Source organism: Mustelus asterias, chromosome 3 (assembly GCF_964213995.1).
Source record: "Mustelus asterias chromosome 3, sMusAst1.hap1.1, whole genome shotgun sequence".
Taxonomy (NCBI): domain Eukaryota; kingdom Metazoa; phylum Chordata; class Chondrichthyes; order Carcharhiniformes; family Triakidae; genus Mustelus; species Mustelus asterias.
This window is the reverse complement of record NC_135803.1, coordinates 21,156,331-21,175,506: the sequence shown is the minus strand read 5'-3', so window position 1 is coordinate 21,175,506 and position 19,176 is coordinate 21,156,331. Positions and strand designations below refer to the sequence as shown.

General features: G+C 45.4%; 1 protein-coding gene across 7 annotated transcripts in view; it reads right to left on the bottom strand.

Annotated features, from left to right (window-relative positions):
* LOC144487666 (transcription factor Dp-2-like) overlaps positions 1-19,176 on the bottom strand; it is a 187,983-nt gene that overhangs the window by 56,980 nt on the left and 111,827 nt on the right. For 6 of the 7 annotated variants that reach the window (XM_078205751.1, XM_078205766.1, XM_078205772.1 and 3 more), the window contains one exon: positions 9,664-9,767. The exons of the other annotated variant lie outside the window; for it this stretch is intronic. In XM_078205751.1, coding sequence (XP_078061877.1) covers positions 9,664-9,767 — 104 coding nt within the window. The remainder of the gene's footprint in view (positions 1-9,663; positions 9,768-19,176) is intronic. 7 annotated transcript variants of the gene reach the window in all.

Here is a 19,176-nt window from a genome sequence, read left to right as displayed (position 1 = left end):
ATTCTTCTAAACTCCACAGAAAATCAGCTCCATTTACTCAGTCTCTCAGCATAGGACAACTCTCTCATCCCAAGTCTGTGAACCTTTGCTGTACGGCCTCCAATGCAAGTCTATCCTTTCGTAAATCTGGAGACCAAAACTGAACAAATCCATTCCAGGGACGGCCCAGTGGTTAGCACTGCTGCCTCACGGCGCCAAGGACCCAGGTTCAATTCCGGGTTTGGGTGACTGTGTGCGGTTTGCACATTCTCGCCGTGGGTTTCCTCTGGGTGCTCCGGTTTCCTCCTACAGTCCAAAGATGTGCGGGCTAGGTGGATTGGCCATGCTAAATTGACCTTTCATTCAGGGGGATTAACAGGGTAAATTAGTGGGGTTACAGGGATACAGCCTGGGTGGGATTGTGGTCGGTGCAGCCTTGATGGGATTGTGGTCGGTGCAGCCTTGATGGGCTGAATGGCCTCCTTCTGCACTGTAGGGATTCTATGACTCTAAGATGTGGTCTCAACAACGCACTGTACACGTCTTCTTTATTCCTGTGCTCCAATCCCCATTGCAGTAAAGGGCAACATGCCATTTCCCTTCCTAATTGCTTGCTACACCTGCATGTTAACTTTCTGCCTTCTTGTACGAGCACATCCAAGTCTCTTTGAATATCCTACACTTAGTTTCTCACCTTTTAAAAAGCATTCTGTTTTTCTATTCTTTTGACCAAAGTGAATAACTTTGCACTTCCCTGCATCATCCGCCTGCCATCTTGTTGCCCACTCACCTAACCTGTCTTTATCTCTTTGCAGCCTCCCCACAGCTTACCTTTCCACCTAGCTTGATATCAACAAACTTAGCCTCATTATCCTCTGCCTCTTTGTCCAAGTCATTAATATAGATTGTTAATAGCTGAGGCTCCAGCACTGACCCTTATGGCACTGCACTCATCACAGCCCGCTAACCCGAAAAAGCCTTGTTTTATGCTCACACTCTGCTTGTTGTCTGTTAACTAATCCTCTAACCATGCCAGCGTATTAACCCCAATTCCATGACCCCTTATCTAGCTTACTAACCTTTTGTGCAGCACCTTATCAAGTGCCTTTGTCGATATCAATTTCAGTACAGCTTGAATATAAAAGTATTCATTTAAATTTATTAGTGTCATAAGTAGGCTTTACATTAATACTACAATGAAGTTACTGTGAAAATCCTCGAGTCACCACAGTCGGGTGCCTCCCTCACTGAGGGAGAATTTAGCATGGCCAAGGTGCCTTACCAGCATGTCTTTCGGACTGTGGGAGGAAACCAGAGCACCCGGAGGAAAGCCACGCAGACACGGGGAGAACATGCAGACTCGACACAGACAGTGACCCAAGCCGGGAATCGAACCCGGTCTCTTTCTCTCTCCGCACCCTCACCCACCCCCCCCACTCCCACCAACCCGCGCAACCCCCCAACCCCACCCCCCCCCAATCCCCCCTCCCCCCTCCAAAACCAAACCCCCTCCCCTCCCCCCCAGTACATTCAGGACAGAAATCAGTTATGTATTGGATTCTAAGGGAATTAAGGATTTGGAGATAGTGTGGGACGTGGACTTGTGTACAGGAAGTTGACATTGTTGTATGGTAGGGTACACTCAAAGGGCCAAATATGCTACTCCTGCTCCTAATTCTCATATTCTGAAAAAGAAGTTAGTTAAAACAAGATAATTACTAAGCATTTGCAGCAGCTCTTGCAAAAATACGATTGGTTCACCACAATCATTCAAACCAATAAATCTGCTCATTAAGTGAATTATAAAAAACATATGAAAGAAACCTTGCTGCCATCTGGTGGAGAAAATATCAACTTCAGCTTTTACCAGTTATTAAAGTGCTGCTCCAGTCAATGCAGATATTAATAGAGTCACAGAGGTTTACAGCATGGAAACAGGCCCTTCAGCCCAACTTGTCCATGCCGCCCTATTTTTTTAAACCCCTAAGCTAATCCCAATTGCCCACATTTGGCCCATATCCCTCTATACCCATCATACCCATGTAACTATCTAAATGCTTTTTAAAAGATAAAATTGTACCCGCCTCTACTACTACCTCCGGCAGCTTGTTCCAGACATTCACCACCCTCTGTGTGAAAAAATTGCCCCTCTGGACACTTTTGTATCTTGCCCGTTTCACCTTAAACCTATGTTCTCTGTTCATTATTATTTTAGCTAAGTATGTTGATATTGACATTAATGATACGAAAGACTGACACGAGTGAATGGGATTTGGCTTCATTGTGTCAGAGGACATGAAATTTGCAAGGTTTCCACATTAGATCCGGCGGCAGTGGTTAGCACTGCTGCCTCACAGCTCCAGGTACCCGGGTTTGATTCTCGGCTTGGGTCACTGTGTGTGCGGAGTCTGTACGTTCTCCCCGTGTCTGCGTGGGTTTCCTTCGGATGCTCCAGTTTCCTCCCACAGTCCAAAATATGTGCTGGTTAGGTGCATTGGCCATGCTAAATTCTCCCTCCGTGTACCCGAACAGGCACCGGAGTGTGGCAATTTGGGGATTTTCACAGTGACTTCATTGCAGTGTTAATGAAAGCTTACTTGTGACACTAATAAAATAAATAAATTATGCACAACACTGCTATTTCCGGGGTAACTCTGCGATGAATTGCACACCTCTGTGAATCACTGCGGCCAAGGAAACAAAAAAATTCAGACCACTACGATCATCTTTGTCTAGGATTTGTTAGTGAAAATAAAGCCTTTTATCTTGCATTAATCCCCAGGATATTAGTTTTCAAACCGGAGACTACTTGGCCATGTCAATTCTATAAATCTGTCATTACATTTCTATATTTTCTGTAGTTTTTTTAAAAACTTACTAACACATTATTTCTGCCTGTCAAAAGAACATTTTATCTCTCACCTCCCCATTTTGCTTACAGCCAACTCCTGGCTCCTCTCCCCGCCACTGGGGGTCCCGTACCCTTTTACACTCCCCACACCTCCTTTGATGTTCTTCTCCAGCTGCCCCAAGCATTCTCCCCGGATGAGCTCACACCTTCCCTCTCCTCCTGCTGCGCCCACATTGCAGATCACCAAAGAGTAACCTTCACAACTGTGTTATCCCCTGGACCCAGGAACTGTACCTGGCAGCAGCTGGCCTCCCTAACCTTCTCACTGTCCCTTTCCCTGGCCCTGCCAATAAATCATCATCTACTATCCGTTTCTGAAATGATCCTCCCCTTGTGATTAAGCCCTGCATCTCATTGACTTCAGGAAGCATAGTGGAGAACATATCCCTGGCCACATCAACGGTGATGAAGTGGAAATGGTTGAGAGCTTCACATTTCTAGGTGTCCAGATCACCAACAACCTGTCCTGGTCCCTCCAGACCAATGCTATAGTTAAGAAAGCCCACCTACACCTCTACTTCCTCAGGAGACTAAGGAAATTCAGCATGTCCACTACGACTCTCACCAATTTTTACAGATGCACCATAGAAAGCACTCTTTGTGGATGTATCACAGCTTGGTATGGCACCTGCTCTGTCCAAGACCGCAAGAAACGACAAAGGGTCGTGAACGAAGCCCAGTCCATCACGCAAACCAGCCTCCCACCCATTGACTCCATCTACACTTCCCGCTGCCTCAGGAAAGCAGCCAGTATAATCAAGGACCCCACGCACCCTGGAAAGATTCTCTTCCACATTATTCTGTCGGGAAAAAGATACAAAAGTCTGAGAGCTCGTACCAACCGACTCAAGAACAGCTTCTTCCCTGAAGCTGTCAGACTTTTGAATGGACCAGCCTTATATTAAGTTGATCTTTCTCTACACCCTACCTCTGACTGTCACACCACATTCTGCACCCTCTCCTTTCCTCTCCCCCTATGTACTCTATGAATGGTATGCTTTGTCTGTATGGCACAAAAGAAACAATACTTTTCACTGTATCCCAATAAATATAACAATAGTAAATCAAATCAAAAAATCTGGAATATCACAGTGAGGGAATTCATTGAAGTCTCGACTCCGACTAAAACCTGGGACCTCTGCAACAACTCCTCCCTTTTACCGGAAGGTCCTTACATTCCGTATCACATACCCTACCCAGTATGGTTCTCTCACCATTCAGTTAGGGACCTTAAGAGAGAAATCTAAACATCTTGTTTTAACCAACAGAACTCTGTCACATATTTAAACAAAGCAAACTTTACTATCTTAAAACAAAAAAAAGTACTATTTCTCAACTTGACAGTATGGTTTATAACTATGTAGGTTATGCACTCAGTTTGTCTTACTTTGCCAAGAACTCTCTTCATCATGTAGCGAGTGACGCTACTGTGCCTTTAAAAAATGTATTTTCTTCATGTTTCTCTGCAGTTTATTCAAGGAGGCCTGGGTTTTTTTTGTTTTGTTGCCATGTTATCTGAGCTGGTGTCCTCTAATTGTTGCTGAAGCATTGTAATGGACATCTTGTTTACTTTTAATCAGGACCTAATGCAGTGTCCTGGAGTTTTATGACCCCCTTTGGAACTGTTGGGTGGAGCATGACTGACAGATCAGGTGCTGGCTAGGGAAAAAAAATCCAAGGTTTTAGTTTTACTTTGTCAGAAGGACTGCAGACTGAAAGCAGCGTTTCTTGTCTCTCTCTGGAATGAAAATTCTGCTGTCGGTTGTTTGCTAGCTAGAAGCTAGAGACAAGCAGTGGCTCTATCTCTCTAACTTGAGGTGTGTTGGAGGTTCTAGGATTGGGAAGTCAGAGCTTTAATTCAACATCCAAAGGACTAATCCACAGCAGGCGTTAAAAAGCTGCAAAATTAGCATCACGTGAGCATACTCGCTTTCTGTCCCAAGCCTAGAACGGGGTATATGATTGTGAGGGTTGTTTGATTTGGAACAGTATATTTAGCTCATCATAGTATCCCTACAGTACAGAAAGAGGCCATTCGGCCCATCGAGTCTGCACCGACCATAATCCCACCCAGGCTCTACCCCCATATCCCTACACATTTACCCACTAATCCCTCTAGCCTACGCATCTCAGGACACTAAGGGCAATTTTAGCATGGCCAATCAACCTAACCTGCACATCTTTGGACTGTGGGAGGAAACCGGAGCACCCGGAGGAAACCCACGCAGACACGAGGAGAATGTGAAGCTGTTATGGTTTATACAAAACCATGGTTGCTTTTTTGTAATTGGCAAAAGTTAGGCTAATTTTCTTATTATGCATTAACTGCGTTCTTAAATAAACTTTGTTTGATAAAAGCTTCCTGGTGGGACACTTGAATCATACCTGGAGTAAAACACCTTATGCTCACCAATGCCAAATTCAAAGTGAAAAACCGATTGTCTACGGTGACTTCATAAAACACCTTGGAGTTTCTGACCTGGGTCATAACAGTTCAGATCACTCAAAAGCATTCCACAATCCTCTGAAAACTCCTTTAATTCTTCTCAGTTCCAAATATTCTGAGGTAGACCTTTCTTACCCTCTCTTGACTGTGAATGCCTCAGTCCCTTGTTCTGGTTACTTTCTCAAAGCTTCCAAGCTAATCTGCTGGTCGCTTTCTTTGACTATAAGACTCTGTGAGGACCATGTAGATTTTATCCACCAGCTTCAAGCTGGACAATCTTTCTGTTTCAGTTCCCTCACGAAATCCAAACTGAGATTAAACCCTACCTGCATTCCACAAGGCAAATGCTGAAGTTAGGTTATTTTTTCTCTGCTTACAATGCAGAAACTATTATTTACTTTGGCTATCTTCTCTCAATGAGCAGTACCACGCGCAAAATCCAAGTTGCAACTAATCTCTCCCAGCAAACACCCAGATCAATTGAAAGCAGAAAATCTCTCTAAGCTCCACCCCGCTCCATGATGACTTCACATACTGGTGTGCTCTTGGATGTCCTCAAATAGACCCTTTAGGTTAACTGTTCCTAACTTAAAATTCCTTCTTTGATCTGAAGAAAGAAATGGATTGTACAATATTTCCAGGATTACTAAATGCCTTCAAACTAATTCATGTCCAACTCTGAAATCAAAACTTCTCTCTGGACTGCCCTCATTGAAATGGTTGCAGACGTCATGTCTTTAGCTGAGTAAATATGCCTGCTGCTTATGATCTCATGTTCTAGCTGCATACCTCTTAAGCCAACATGGCTTCAAACTTTAGACGTAATAAACTCCAAGCTTATATGAATTACATTTACTTCTGGGTTGCATTTTACCAGTTTCTAAATCGGATATGACAACGTTATCTGCATTTATCCTAATAACCTTCAACCTAAAAATTATATATTTCTAAAATGAAAAGTTATATTTGAAACATGAATTTTGAACCAAGTATTCCTGACAGCTCTCTTTGCCAAATCCCAATAAAATGGCTCTTGCAACTTTTCTTCCCGAGACCCAACGCACCAAATCTCTGCCATCGTTCATCTGCTCCCCCCCCCTCACCAGGATCTTCTCCCCAACCCTATACAGCAAGTGACTCCTCTTAATTCTCCTCTCCGGTAACAGCTTGCATCGGTCAAGCTCCCTTTCCACATACGCAAAGCTACCAGTTCCTCCTTATCCTCTGCCGTGGCCTTGACAGCTTTGGGATTTCACTCATAAGGTCATCTCAGATCATTCCCCTGCCTCCTTAAGTGCTGCTCTCTCCTAATTCCACGGCCCAAATCTGTTCCCCACCCGACGCACCCTCCACAACTAACAGGTCATCTTCCATCTCCCGCACCGATTCGAGCTCAAACTAGTTCCAGTAAGTCCTTTTCCTTTGGCCCTCAGCCACAATATAATTGTTGCTATCAATCTGCTCGGCAACACCCTCAGCTTTCCCTTCAACTCCCCTGATCCCAGGAAGACGTTCATCATCACTCAGCCCTAATACAGGCTCCTATCCAAAATAACAACTGAAGGCCCTGTCACTCATCCAGCACCTAAACTGGCTCAACCACGTCAAGCCTCACTGTATCTCCCGTTCCATTGTAAAATCGACTATCTGAAACATAGGTTCCCCCTCCCCACCCCCACTGATTGGAATACTGTCCTAGATGTGTTGACTGTGTCGGAGGGTTCTCTGGAAGGACTGTGCGTGGGATTTTCCATTCCCAGTCTCGCAAACTGAAAGCCTAATGCTCCTAATTAACCACCTCAAAGAACGTTGTGCCCCCACCCATGGATTTCTTCATCTGTAGGAATGGGACGACCTGCATCAACCACATTCGCTGCCTGTTCTCCTCACTGACCTCAGACTACCTTCCAGCTCTTCACTCACCCACCGCACTTTGGGCAGCACAGTGGTTAGCACTGCTGCCTCACAGTGCCAGGGACCCGGGTTCGATTCTGGCCTCGTGGCACTGTCGGTGTGAAGTCTGCATGGTCTCCTTATGTCTGCGTAGGTTTCCTCCGGGTGCTCCCATTTCCTCCCAAAGTCCGAAAGATGTGCGGGTTAGGTGCATTGGCCATGCTAAATTCTCCCTCAGTGCACCCGAACAGGCATCGAAGTGTGGCGACTAAGGGTTTTCACAATAACTTAATTGCAGTGTTAATGTAAGCCTAGTTGTGACACTAATAAATAAACTTCTAATTTTAAGATTTTAAACTTCACCCTAGGTTAACACTGTGTCACTCTGTTGCTTCCTTCCCATCCCAATCTCTTCTCTTCTGTGAGATTCACCTCATGTCCTTTTGCTTTACTTTCCATTTAAGTCCTGACTATTTACCAATTGTCCTGCCTTGCTCCATTATTGTCAACGCTGTCATTGGTGCATTATTACTGTCACTGTCCCTTTACCTTCCATCACCTTTTCCTCAAAAAGACAATTATATCACCAACCACCCCTATCTTCTATGCTTCAAGGAACTATTTGGTCAACTAATATGTCATCACCTGTTTATTGTGGGGACAATGATCCACTCTCATCACCAACCTCTTCAACCTTAAGCTACCCCTCTGCAACCTTAAAGTTTATTTATTAGTCACAAGTAAAGCTTACATTAACACTGCAATGAAGTTACTGTGAAATTCCCCTAGTCGTCACACTCCAGCGCCTGTTCAGGTCAATGCACCTAATTAGCATGTCTTTCAGAGGAAACTGGAACACCCGGAAGAAACCCACGCAGGCATGGGGAAAACGTGCAAACTCCACACAGACAGTGACCCAAACCGGGAATCGAACCCGGGTCCCTGGCGCTGTGAGGCAGCAGTGCTAACCACTGTGCCACCGTGTCGTCCCACTCTTATCTGGATTAGGCCAGCTTCTATGTATAAACTGATCATACATTGCCTTTACCACTCTACATTTGCCATTTCTTAAAATTCCTTCAAGGGATTTGGGCCTTGCTGGCTAGGCCAGCATTTACTGCCATCCCTACCTGCCCTTGAGAAAGTGCTGGTGATCCGCCTCCTCAAACTGCTGCAATCCATCTGGCGTAGTGACATCCACAGTGCTGTTAGGAAGGGAGTTCCAAGATTCTCAGCATGTTTCCAAGTCAGGGTGGTGTGTGTCTTGGAGGGGAACTTGGAGTGGTGGTGTTTCCATATGTCTGCTGCCTTTGTCCTTCTAGGTGGTAGAGGTTGTGGGTTTGGAGGGTGCTATTGAAGGAGCCTTGGTGAGTTGATGCAATGCATCTTATAGATGGTACATACTGTTGGCGATGGAAGGGAGGAATATTTAAGGTGCTGGATGGGGTGCCAATCAAATAGGCTGTTTTGCCCTGGATGGTAAAGTTTATTTATTAGTCATAAGTAGACTTGCATTAACACTGCAATGAAGTTACTGTGAAAATCCCATAGTCACCACACTCGGGCGCCTGTTCAGGTACACTGAGGGAGAATTTAGCATGGCCAATGTACCTAACCAGCACATCTTTGGACTGTGGGAGGAAACCAGGGAAGCTGGAGGAAACCCACGCAGACATGGGAGAATGTACAAACTCCACACAGACAGTGACCCAAGCCGGGAATCGAACCCAGGTCCCTGGCGCTGTGAGGCAGCAGTGCTAACCACTGTGCCACCGAGCCGCCCCTTCAAGCTACTTCAGTGTTATTGGAGCCATATTGATCCAGGCAAGAGGAGAGTATTCCACCACATTCCTCATTTGTGCCTTGTAGATGGTGGACAGTCAGGAATCGAGTTACTCACCACAGAATTCCCAGCCTCTGACCTGGAACATATGGAAGATTAAAGTCATCAACGTGGCCTCTACTGAGGCTCTACATTTGTTTGTTGTTCCTTGGTCTCATCCTACCCTGCTGTGCAACCTCTTCCAGTCTCATAATTGCTCTTATACCCTCCAGTCCTCCATCTCAATTGCCCTCGGGTAACGAGGGATGGGCAATAAATGCTGGCCAGCCAGCGACGCCCACGTCCCACGAATGAATAAAAAAAATGTACTGTCAAGTAATCATGAGGCAAACCTACATCCTCCAGTCCACAGCAATTGTAGTTTGGGTTTTATTTCTAAATCAAGCCCCAACCCCCGTAAGTAGACTTGAAAAGTTTACTCATTTTGAGCATATGAAATCATGCAGTAACTTGTGACAATCTGTAGTTCTTTTCTGAAACATTAAGCAATGAACATATTAATATGTTGCGCCACATTCATCACTGGCCGGCTGATAAGACAATGGAAATAAGTTGTGAGTCCACTGAATGGTGATGATGCGCCATACTCACCATTTGGGGTGCAACATTCACGTTTGCTAGGCCTAAGGTTTTGGGTAAGATCTTGGTTTGCGGAACGATGTTGGAAACTGATGCTGCAACCATGGATATACTATCTGGAAACAAACAGCCAAACCAAAAATTCTATTAGTCCACAGCCAATGACTTTAATAAATTCTTGAGAGAACTGTTTCCATTTTAAATCCATCTAGACGTCAGCTTCTAAAGACTATTTTTGATGTACTTTACCTGAGATAGGATTATATCCTACGGACGGCACGGTAGCACAGTGGTTAGCACTGCTGCCTCACAGCGCCAGGGACCTGGGTTTGATTCCCGGTTTGGGACACTGTCCGTGCAGAATCTGCACATTCTCCCCGTGTCTGCGTGGGTTTCCTCCGGGTGCTCCGGTTTCTTCCCACAGTCCAAAGATGTGCTGGTTAGGTGGATTGGCCATACTAAATTGCCCCTTAGTATCAGAGAGACTAGCTAGGGTGGAGTAAATATGCGGGGATAGGGCCAGGGTGGGATTGTGGTTGGTGCAGACCCGATGGGCCAAATGGCCTCACTCTGCACTGTGAGCCCAACCTGAAAATGCTGGACACAGGCATTTGGACTCTGTGAAGGATTTTGGATTCAGTTTCTGACAGGTTTACGCTTCAAAACATTGACTGTTTTTCTCCTTAAAGAAACCGATGACTGCAGGCAAAATGCCATAAATAACTGCCTGAAACGAGTTCTCCAAATGGAGTTGGTAATCAGAGGGATGAGAATGCGTTGAAGCTAATTAAACCATGAAGGCTTACATAAACAAAACATTCCTTACCAAGAATAGAAAATAAGCCTTCAGGTCTCTTCATAGGAAATGTAATGAGGCCCAGCCTGCTTTGAGCCTGTGTGCAGCAACTCATTGTTGAGGTTTACAGCTAGGGTATAAAATAGTGACCAGGCATGTCTAGGTTTCATTTATTTGGAGGTTACTGATGGGCTGCATGTTATGGCTGACACCGGAAGACCCAGTCTCTCCTAATGCATGTGTCATTTAGATCGGGTAATAGAAACGAGGAGTTTGAAAATTGGAAACATATGACTTTTATCACAGGATCCTACAGTGCAAAAGGGTAGCATGGTGGCACAGTGGTTAGCACTGCTGCCTCACCGCTCCAAGGATTTGGGTTCAATTCCCAGCTTGGGTCACTGTCTGTGCGGAATCTGCACGTTCTCCCCGTGTCTGCATGGGTTTCCTCCAGGTGCTCTGGTTTCCTCCCAAAGATGTGCAAGTTAGGTGAACTGGCCATGCTAAATTGCCCCTTAGTGTCCCAGGATGGGTATATTAGAGGGATTAGCGAGGTAATTATGTGGGATTATCCCTCAGTGCACCCGAACAGACACCAGAGTGTGGCGACTAAGGGATTTTCACAGTAGCTTCATTACAATGTGAATGTAAGCCTACTTGTGGCTAATAAATAAAACTTTAGGGCCTGGGTGGGACTGTTGTCGGTGCAGACTCGATGGGCCTCTTTCTGCACTGTAGAGATTCTATGATGAAGGAGGTCATTCAGCCCATCGTGTTCACACCGACCCCAATCCCACCCCGACCCTATCCCCCACAACCTCATGCATTTACCCTAGCTAGCCCCCCTGACACTAAAGGGCAATTTAGCATGGCCAATCCACCTAACCCACACATCTTTGGACTGTGAAAGGAAACCGGAGCACCCGGAGGAAACCCACGCAGAGACAGGGAGAATGTGCAAACTCCACACAGACAGTGACCCAAGCTGGGAATTGAACCCGGGTCCCTGGCGCTGTGAGGCAGCAGTGCTAACCACTGCGCCACCCAACTTTAGAACTGCAGAAGTCAAGTGTTTTGTTTTGGTACCTTTCAGAAATTTTAATCCAACCAAAAAACCCAATTTAATTTAAGTTCAATCATGGTCTCCATGTAAGGGACAAACCAGATCCAAGCTGACAGGAAGAGGCATTGCATGCCCTCCTGGGCTTGATCTGAAGCTTCATCTTAGCCGAAAGGTCGAGATGGCTTTGAAACACTGCATCAACTAAAGCCTCAGTTTAAATTCACTGGCCACCCTGATCCTTTAGCCTGGGGAGACCACCATCGCAGGCGACAGCACACCCCCGGTACAATGGGCTAGCTTCGTCCCCTGCCTGATCACAGTTTCATCCCTGCCAGGAAGTCCAGTGTTTTGGACACCAAAGCTCAGTCTTTGGCTTTCGGTTTGAGCTTGGTTCCAGTTCTGATTAGAATTCCTTGCAGTGGTCTTTTTAGTAGAAGGTTTAGCGGTTCTGAGGAAGGATGTATCTGCAAAACTGGAAAATACAAGTTCAACAAAGGGAAGAATTAAGGGAGTTAAGCCTGTAACAGCCAGCCAGATATAAGCAGGCCTAAGCGTCTCACTCAAGTGGAGGCAGTGGTATTGTCACTGGAATAGTAATCCAGAAACCCAGGGTGATGCTCCGGGGACCCAGGTTCAAATCCCACCACAGCAGATGGTGAAATTTGAATTCAATAACAATCTGGAAATAAAAATCTAACAACGATAACCATTGTCGATTGTCGTTAAAAACCCAACTGGTGTACTAAAGAGATGTCTGCCATCCTCACCTGGTCTCACCTACAGGTGACACTGAATCCGCAACATTTTAACTGCCCTCTGAATTGGCCTAGCAAGCCAAGGGATGGGCAACAAATGCAACGCCAATGAATAAGTTTTATTGCACAACAAGAGGCCCTTTGGCCCATCACGTCTGTGCCGGCCAAAAAAAAAGTATGAATGTCCCTGAAATCAAGGCTGGTAGAATATAGCACAGCAAAGTTCATCATTGCAACTTCTCAGGAAGCTAACACCAAACATCCAAGCGCAAGGCAAAGAAAACAGCTCGTAATAATTAGGCAGTGTTAAGTTTTAAAACTATTGCCACTAAAGCATACTGAAGGATACAACAGCCTGGCTATCTACTGCTGTTATATCGTCAGTCAGGTGAGGAATCTAAACCAAAATTGTTATTTTTTATGTGGGACATGGGCGTCACTGGCTGGCCAGCATTTATTGCTCAGCCCTTCTGTGACCTGGCTTGGTCACAGAAGACAGAGGGTGGTAGTGGAAGGGTCTTTTTCCGGCTGGAGGCCTGTGACTAGTGGTGTTCCGCAGGGCTCTGTATTGGGACCTCTGCTGTTTGTGATTTATATAAACGATCTGGAAGAAGGTGTAACTGGGGTGATCAGTAAGTTTGCGGACGACACGAAAATGGCTGGACTTGCAGATAGTGAGGAACATTGTCAGAGACTACAGAAGGATATAGATAGGCTGGAAATTTGGGCAAAGAAATGGCAGATGGAGCTCAATCCAGATAAATGCGAAGTGATGCATTTTGGTAGAACTAACGTAGGGGGGAGCTATACGATAAATGGCAGAACCATAAAGGGTGTAGATACGCAGAGGGACCTGGATGTGCAAGTCCACAGATCCTTGAAGGTGACGTCACAGGTGGAGAAGGTAGTGAATAAGGCATACGGCATGCTTGCCTTGATAGGACGGGGCATAGAGTATAAAAGTTGGGGTCTGATGTTGCGGTTGTATAGAACGTTGGTTCGGCCGCATTTGGAATACTGCGCCCAGTTCTGGTCGCCACACTACCAGAAGGACGTGGAGGCTTTAGAGAGAGTGCAGAGGAGGTTTACCAGGATGTTGCCTAGTATGGAAGGGCTTAGTTATGAGGAGAGATTGGGTAAACTGGGGTTGTTCTCACTGGAAAGACGGAGGATGAGGGGTGACCTAATAGAGGTGTATAAAATTATGAAAGGCATAGATAGGGTGAACGGTGGGAAGCTTTTTCCCAGGTCGGTGGTGACGTTCACGAGGGGTCATAGGTTCAAGGTGAGGGGGGGGTGGGGGGGGTTTAACATGGATATCAGAAGGACGTATTTTACGCAGAGGGTGGTGGGGGCCTGGAATGCGCTGCCGGACAAGGTGGTGGAGGCGGACACACTGGGAACGTTTAAGACTTATCTAGATAGCCACATGAACAGAGTGGGAACTGAGAGTCAGCCACATTGCTGTGCCTCTGGAGTCACACATGGGCCAGACCGGGTAAGGATGGCAGATTTCCTTCCCTAAAGGACATTAGTGAATGAGATGTTTTTTTCCGGCAATCAACAGTGGTTTCATGGTCATCAGTAGATTCTTAATTCCAGATTTTTTTTATTGAATTCAAATTCCACCATCTGCCGTGGCGGGATTGGAACCTGGGTCCCCAGAAATTAGCTGAGTTTCTGGATTAATAGTCAAGCGATAATACCACTAGGCCATCGCCTCCCCCAGTTCATATCAATCTCAAATGCTGAACTCCACTGTGAATTTCTAAGTCTTCAGCCAGTTAATGCAGTTTGGTACTGTTGTCATTACCAAACTGCCCAACTGACCTCTTTCACTTGTTCTGTAAATGAACCATCTCTACTAGTTCGTTTTATGCTCAATGTTTATGTTTACCCGATGCCAAGTATGATTCTGAGGTTAATAAACAGTTGCCAGCTCATCACTGTTCCCCGATTTTTATAGCAATTGGTAAGAAAGGTTTAATTTATTCACTCACAGCTGGAAGGTTGATACTCTACACGTTAATATAAACAGAACTGGTTGATGAAAGATAGCTTGGCTGTCAAATTTAGTTATCATTAACTCCTAGGCAGAGATTGGGTGATAAAGGTGTTACAGTGAAGGGTTAACCCGGTGAGCTAGAAAGGTGTGTTCCCTCCGGGTGCTCCTGTTTCCTCCCACAATCCAAAGATGTGCGGGTTAGGTGGATTGGCCATGCCAAATTGCCCCTTGCGGGGGTGGTTAGCTAGGGTACATTTATGGGGATAGGGCCTGGGTGGGATTGTGGTAGGTGCAGACTCGATGGCCTCCTTCTGCACTGTCGGATTCTATGATTCTAATCGCCTTGGCAGGGAATCAGTACCAGCGTTCTTGGAAAAAAATCAAAATATGCTGAGATAGGTTTAAGATTTACATCATTGGCAGATTTTCTTTTGCTGATGTCCACAAGTATCTCTGAGCATCACAACCCAGCTTTGTTTTAATTTATACTTTTCCCCTGGTTTGAGTTACCATCTGCCAGAAACCTCCGGCCTCGCCCGCGGCAGGGATTCCCCGGCATCGCTGCAGTGCATGGAGTTCAGGCCGAGCGCCAAATTCTCCATTCTCGCTGGCAACAGGGTGGGAATGAAGCAGATTGGAGAATCCCGCCCACTGGGGGTGAATTTTCCCGTTCCGTTCCCCCCCACGGGAATCGTAGTGGGCAAGGGGTGGAGGACCATGGAAAGGTCCGCTGACCTCGGGCGGGATTGGGGCGAGAGCGGCAGGAAAATCCCACCCACTGTGTCACAAGGCATCCCATAAAGTCATAGGGTCATAGAGGTTTACAGCATGGAAACAGGCCCTTCGGCCCAACTTGTCCAAGCTGCCATTTTTTTTTAACCCCTAAACTAATCCCAATTGCCCCCATTTGGCCCATATCCCTCTATACCCATCGTACCCATGTAACCATCTAAATGCTTTTTAAAAGATAAAATTGTACCCACCTCTACTACTACCTCTGGCAGTTTGTTCCAGACACTCACCACCCTGTGTGTGAAAAAATTGCCCCTCTGGACACTTTTGTATCTCTTCCCTCTCACCTTAAACCTATGCCCTCTAGTTTTAGACTCCCCTACCTTTGGGAAAAGATATTGACTATCTACCTTGTCTATGCCCCTCATTATTTTATAGACCTCTATAAGGTCACCCCTCAGCCTCCTACGCTCCAGAGAAAAAAGTCCCAGTCTATTCAGCCTCTCCTTATAACTCAATCCATCAAGTCCTGGTAGCATCCTAGTAAATCTTTTCTGCACTCTTTCTAGTTTAATAATATCCTTTCTATAATAGGGTGACCAGAATTGCACACACTATTCCAAGTGTGGCCTCACCAGTGTGTTGTAGAACTTTAACAAGACGTCCCAACTCCTGTATTCAATGTTCTGACCGATGAAACCAAACATATCGAATGCCTTCTTCACCACTCTGTCCACCTGTGACTCCACTTTCAAGGAGCTATGAACATGTACCCCGAGATCTCTTTGTTCTATAACTCTCCCCAACGCCCTACCATTAACTGAGTAAGTCCTGCCCTGGTTCAATCTACCAAAATGCATTACCTCGCATTTGTCTACATTAAACTCCATCTGCCATTCGTCAGCCCACTGGCCCAATTGATCAAGATCCCGCTGCAATTGAAGATACCCTTCCTCACTGTCCACCATGCCACCAATCTTGGTGTCATCTGCAAACTTACTAACCATGCCCCCTATATTCTCATCCAAATCATTAATATAAATGACAAATAACAGTGGGCCCAGCACTGACCCCTGAGGCGCACCGCTGGTCACAGGCCTCCAGCTTGAAAAACAACTCTCTACAACCACCCTCTGGCTTCTGTCAAGAAGTCAATTTTGTATCCATTTAGAAACCTCACCCTGGATCCCGTGAGATTTAACTTTATGCAACAATCCACCATGTGGTATCTTGTCAAAGGCCTTGCTAAGGTCCATGTAGACAACATCAACTGCACTGCCCTCATCTACCTTCTTGGTTACCCCTTCAAAAAACTCAATTAAATTGACCATGGCCAAGAGAGAAAAAGACAGAGGTGACACGGGGTCTTGTTACAAAACTCCTGTCACGTGGTGAGACCCTGCATTCCACCAGTCGAACGCAGCTTTACAATTCGAATGAGTGAGTAAACTCAAAACCCAAAGGGGAAAAGTCAGACAGGAAGTCAGAAAGTTTGAAAAGAAGACCAGCAAGCCGAGGACGGTAACACAAATAAGAGTTATATACACAACAGCGTTATCAATAAAATAAGTGAGCTAGAAGCATAAATTCAGCTTCATGGGTCTGATGTGATAACCGTGACAGAGATCCGGATCCGACCCTAGCATGAAGGGATGCTAAACATTACAAAGAAATGTAGGAACTAGGAGTAGGCCATTCAGCCCTTCAAGCCTGTTCCACCATTCAATATGATCATGGCAGACCCTCTTAATACCACATCCTTACTTTCTCCCGTTAAAGAGAAACCCAAACACCCAGTGATTTAACGAATAGAACAACGCCACATGATTTTACATTTTGAATCAAAACACAAACTTTATTGTATATAAACCAAAGCAAATACGATGAAGTTAACTCTTTAGTTTCAACTCACATATTCTGTATCCTTATGTTTACTTCTTACTTCCCACAAGAATTCTTTTACACTTTATCTAATTCCGTAGGAATCAGCCAAAGGTTTGCTCCAAGCCTCCGAAAACTACTTTAATTCTCCTCAGTTCCAGCTATTCCCAGAGGTAGAGCTTTAATTTACCATCTCTTGACCGCGAAAGCCTCAGTCCCTTGTTCTGGTTACTTTCTCAATACTTCCAAGCTAAACTGCTAGCTGCTTTCTTTGGCCACAAGACTCTGTGAGGACCACTATAGATTTTTCCTCTAGCTTGAAACTAAGCAACCTTCTGACTTCTTTGCCCTCATTAAATCCAAACTGAGATCAGGCCCTACTTGCATTCCGTTTGGCGGACGATGAAGTCAGCTTTTGCTCCACTTATGGTGCAGTTCTAACTAACTGCCACTTGCTTTGGCTATCTTCTCTCAGCGAGCTGCCCCATCCACACATTCCAAACACAACTAATCAACCCTCAGCAAACACCCAGATAAATTGAACATCAGACGTGGGGCAGTTACTGACATCGATCATCAGAGTGACTGAGAGGCTGGACCAGTATAAGCTAATCAAAGAGAGTTGGCAAGGATTTATGGTAGGTGGATTATGTCTGACTAAACTGGTGAAATTCTTGAGGAGTTTACTGACTTAGAAACAAGAAGCAGGAGTAGGCCATTCGGCCCTTTGAGCTACTCCGCTATTCGTTTTGATCGTGGCTGATCATCAAATTCAATATCCTGATCCTGCTTTCCCCCCATATCCCTTTAGCACCAAGAGCTATATCTAATTTCTTCTTGAAATCAGACAACGTTTTGGCCTCAACTACATTCAGTGATAGTGAATTCCACACATTCACCACTCTCTGGGTGAAGAAATTTCTCCTCACCTCAGTTCTAAAAGGTTTACCCCTTATCCTCAAACTATGACCCCTAGTTCTGGACTCCCCCACCATCGGGAACATTTTTTCTGAATCTACCCTGTCTAACCCTTTTAGAATTTTATATGATTCTACGAGATCCCCTCTCACTCTTCTAAACTCCAAAGAATACAATCCTAACCAACTTTGTCTTTCCTCATATGACAGACCTGCCATCCCAGGAATCAGCCTGGTAAACCTTTGCTGTGCTCCCTCTATAGCCAAGACATCCTTCCCCAGATAAGGACACCAAAACTGCACACAATACTCCAGGTGAGGCCTCACCAACGCCCTGTACAATTGCAATAAAACATCCCTATTCCTATACTCAAATCCTCTCTCTTTGAAGGTCAACATACCATTTGCCTTCTTTACTGCCTGCTGCACCTGCGCACTTACTTTCAGCGACTGATGCACGAGGACATCAAGGTCTCATCGAGTATTCACCTCCTCAATTTACACACATTCAAATAATAATCTGCCTTTCTATTTTTGCGACTGAAGCAGATGACCGTACATTTATCCACATTATACTCTATCTGCCATGCAGGTGCCCACACACTCAGCCTGTCCAAATCACACTGAAGCATCTCGGCATCCTCCTCACAGCTTACCCTCCTACCCAACTTTGTATCATCTGCAAATTTGGAGATAATACATTTAGTTCCCTCTTCCAAATCATTAATATGGAACTTGAGCAGTTGGGGTCCTAGCACAGATCCCTGCGGTACCCCACTAGTCACTGCCTGCCAATCGGGAAAATACCCATTTATGCCAACTCTTTGCTTGCTATCCAACTTTCGATCCACCTCAAAACACTACCCGCAATCCCATGTGCTTTGATGTGAAGGATAAGGTGTCCATGAACATCATCTACACGGGCTTCCAGAAAACATCTGATAATATTCTGCACAAGAAATTTTATTTTAGAGAAAAGGTGAAAAATAAAATGCAAGTAATCTTCTGATGGGATTGTGTTCGGTACACACTTGATGGACCTTGCGATATGTGTTGGCTATTGGTTTCGAGGCAGGAGAGGCAGCAGGGATAAAGGCAATGTTGTGTATTTTAGGGTTGGTGTGAAGAGTGAAATCCCTCGGGGACCTTCTGTATTGCGGCCTCAGCTTTTCTAATCAGTGAGTAACTTCAGACCCAAAGGGGAAAATCCATACAGCAAGTCCCAAGCTGACGCAGAGGAACACCACCACCTGGACATTCTCCTCCAAGCCACGCACCATCCTGATTTAGAAATAGAATCGCTGTTGGTTCACTGCTGCTGGGCCAAGTCCTGGAACTCCCTCCCTAACGGCACTGTGGGTGTACCTACACTGTAT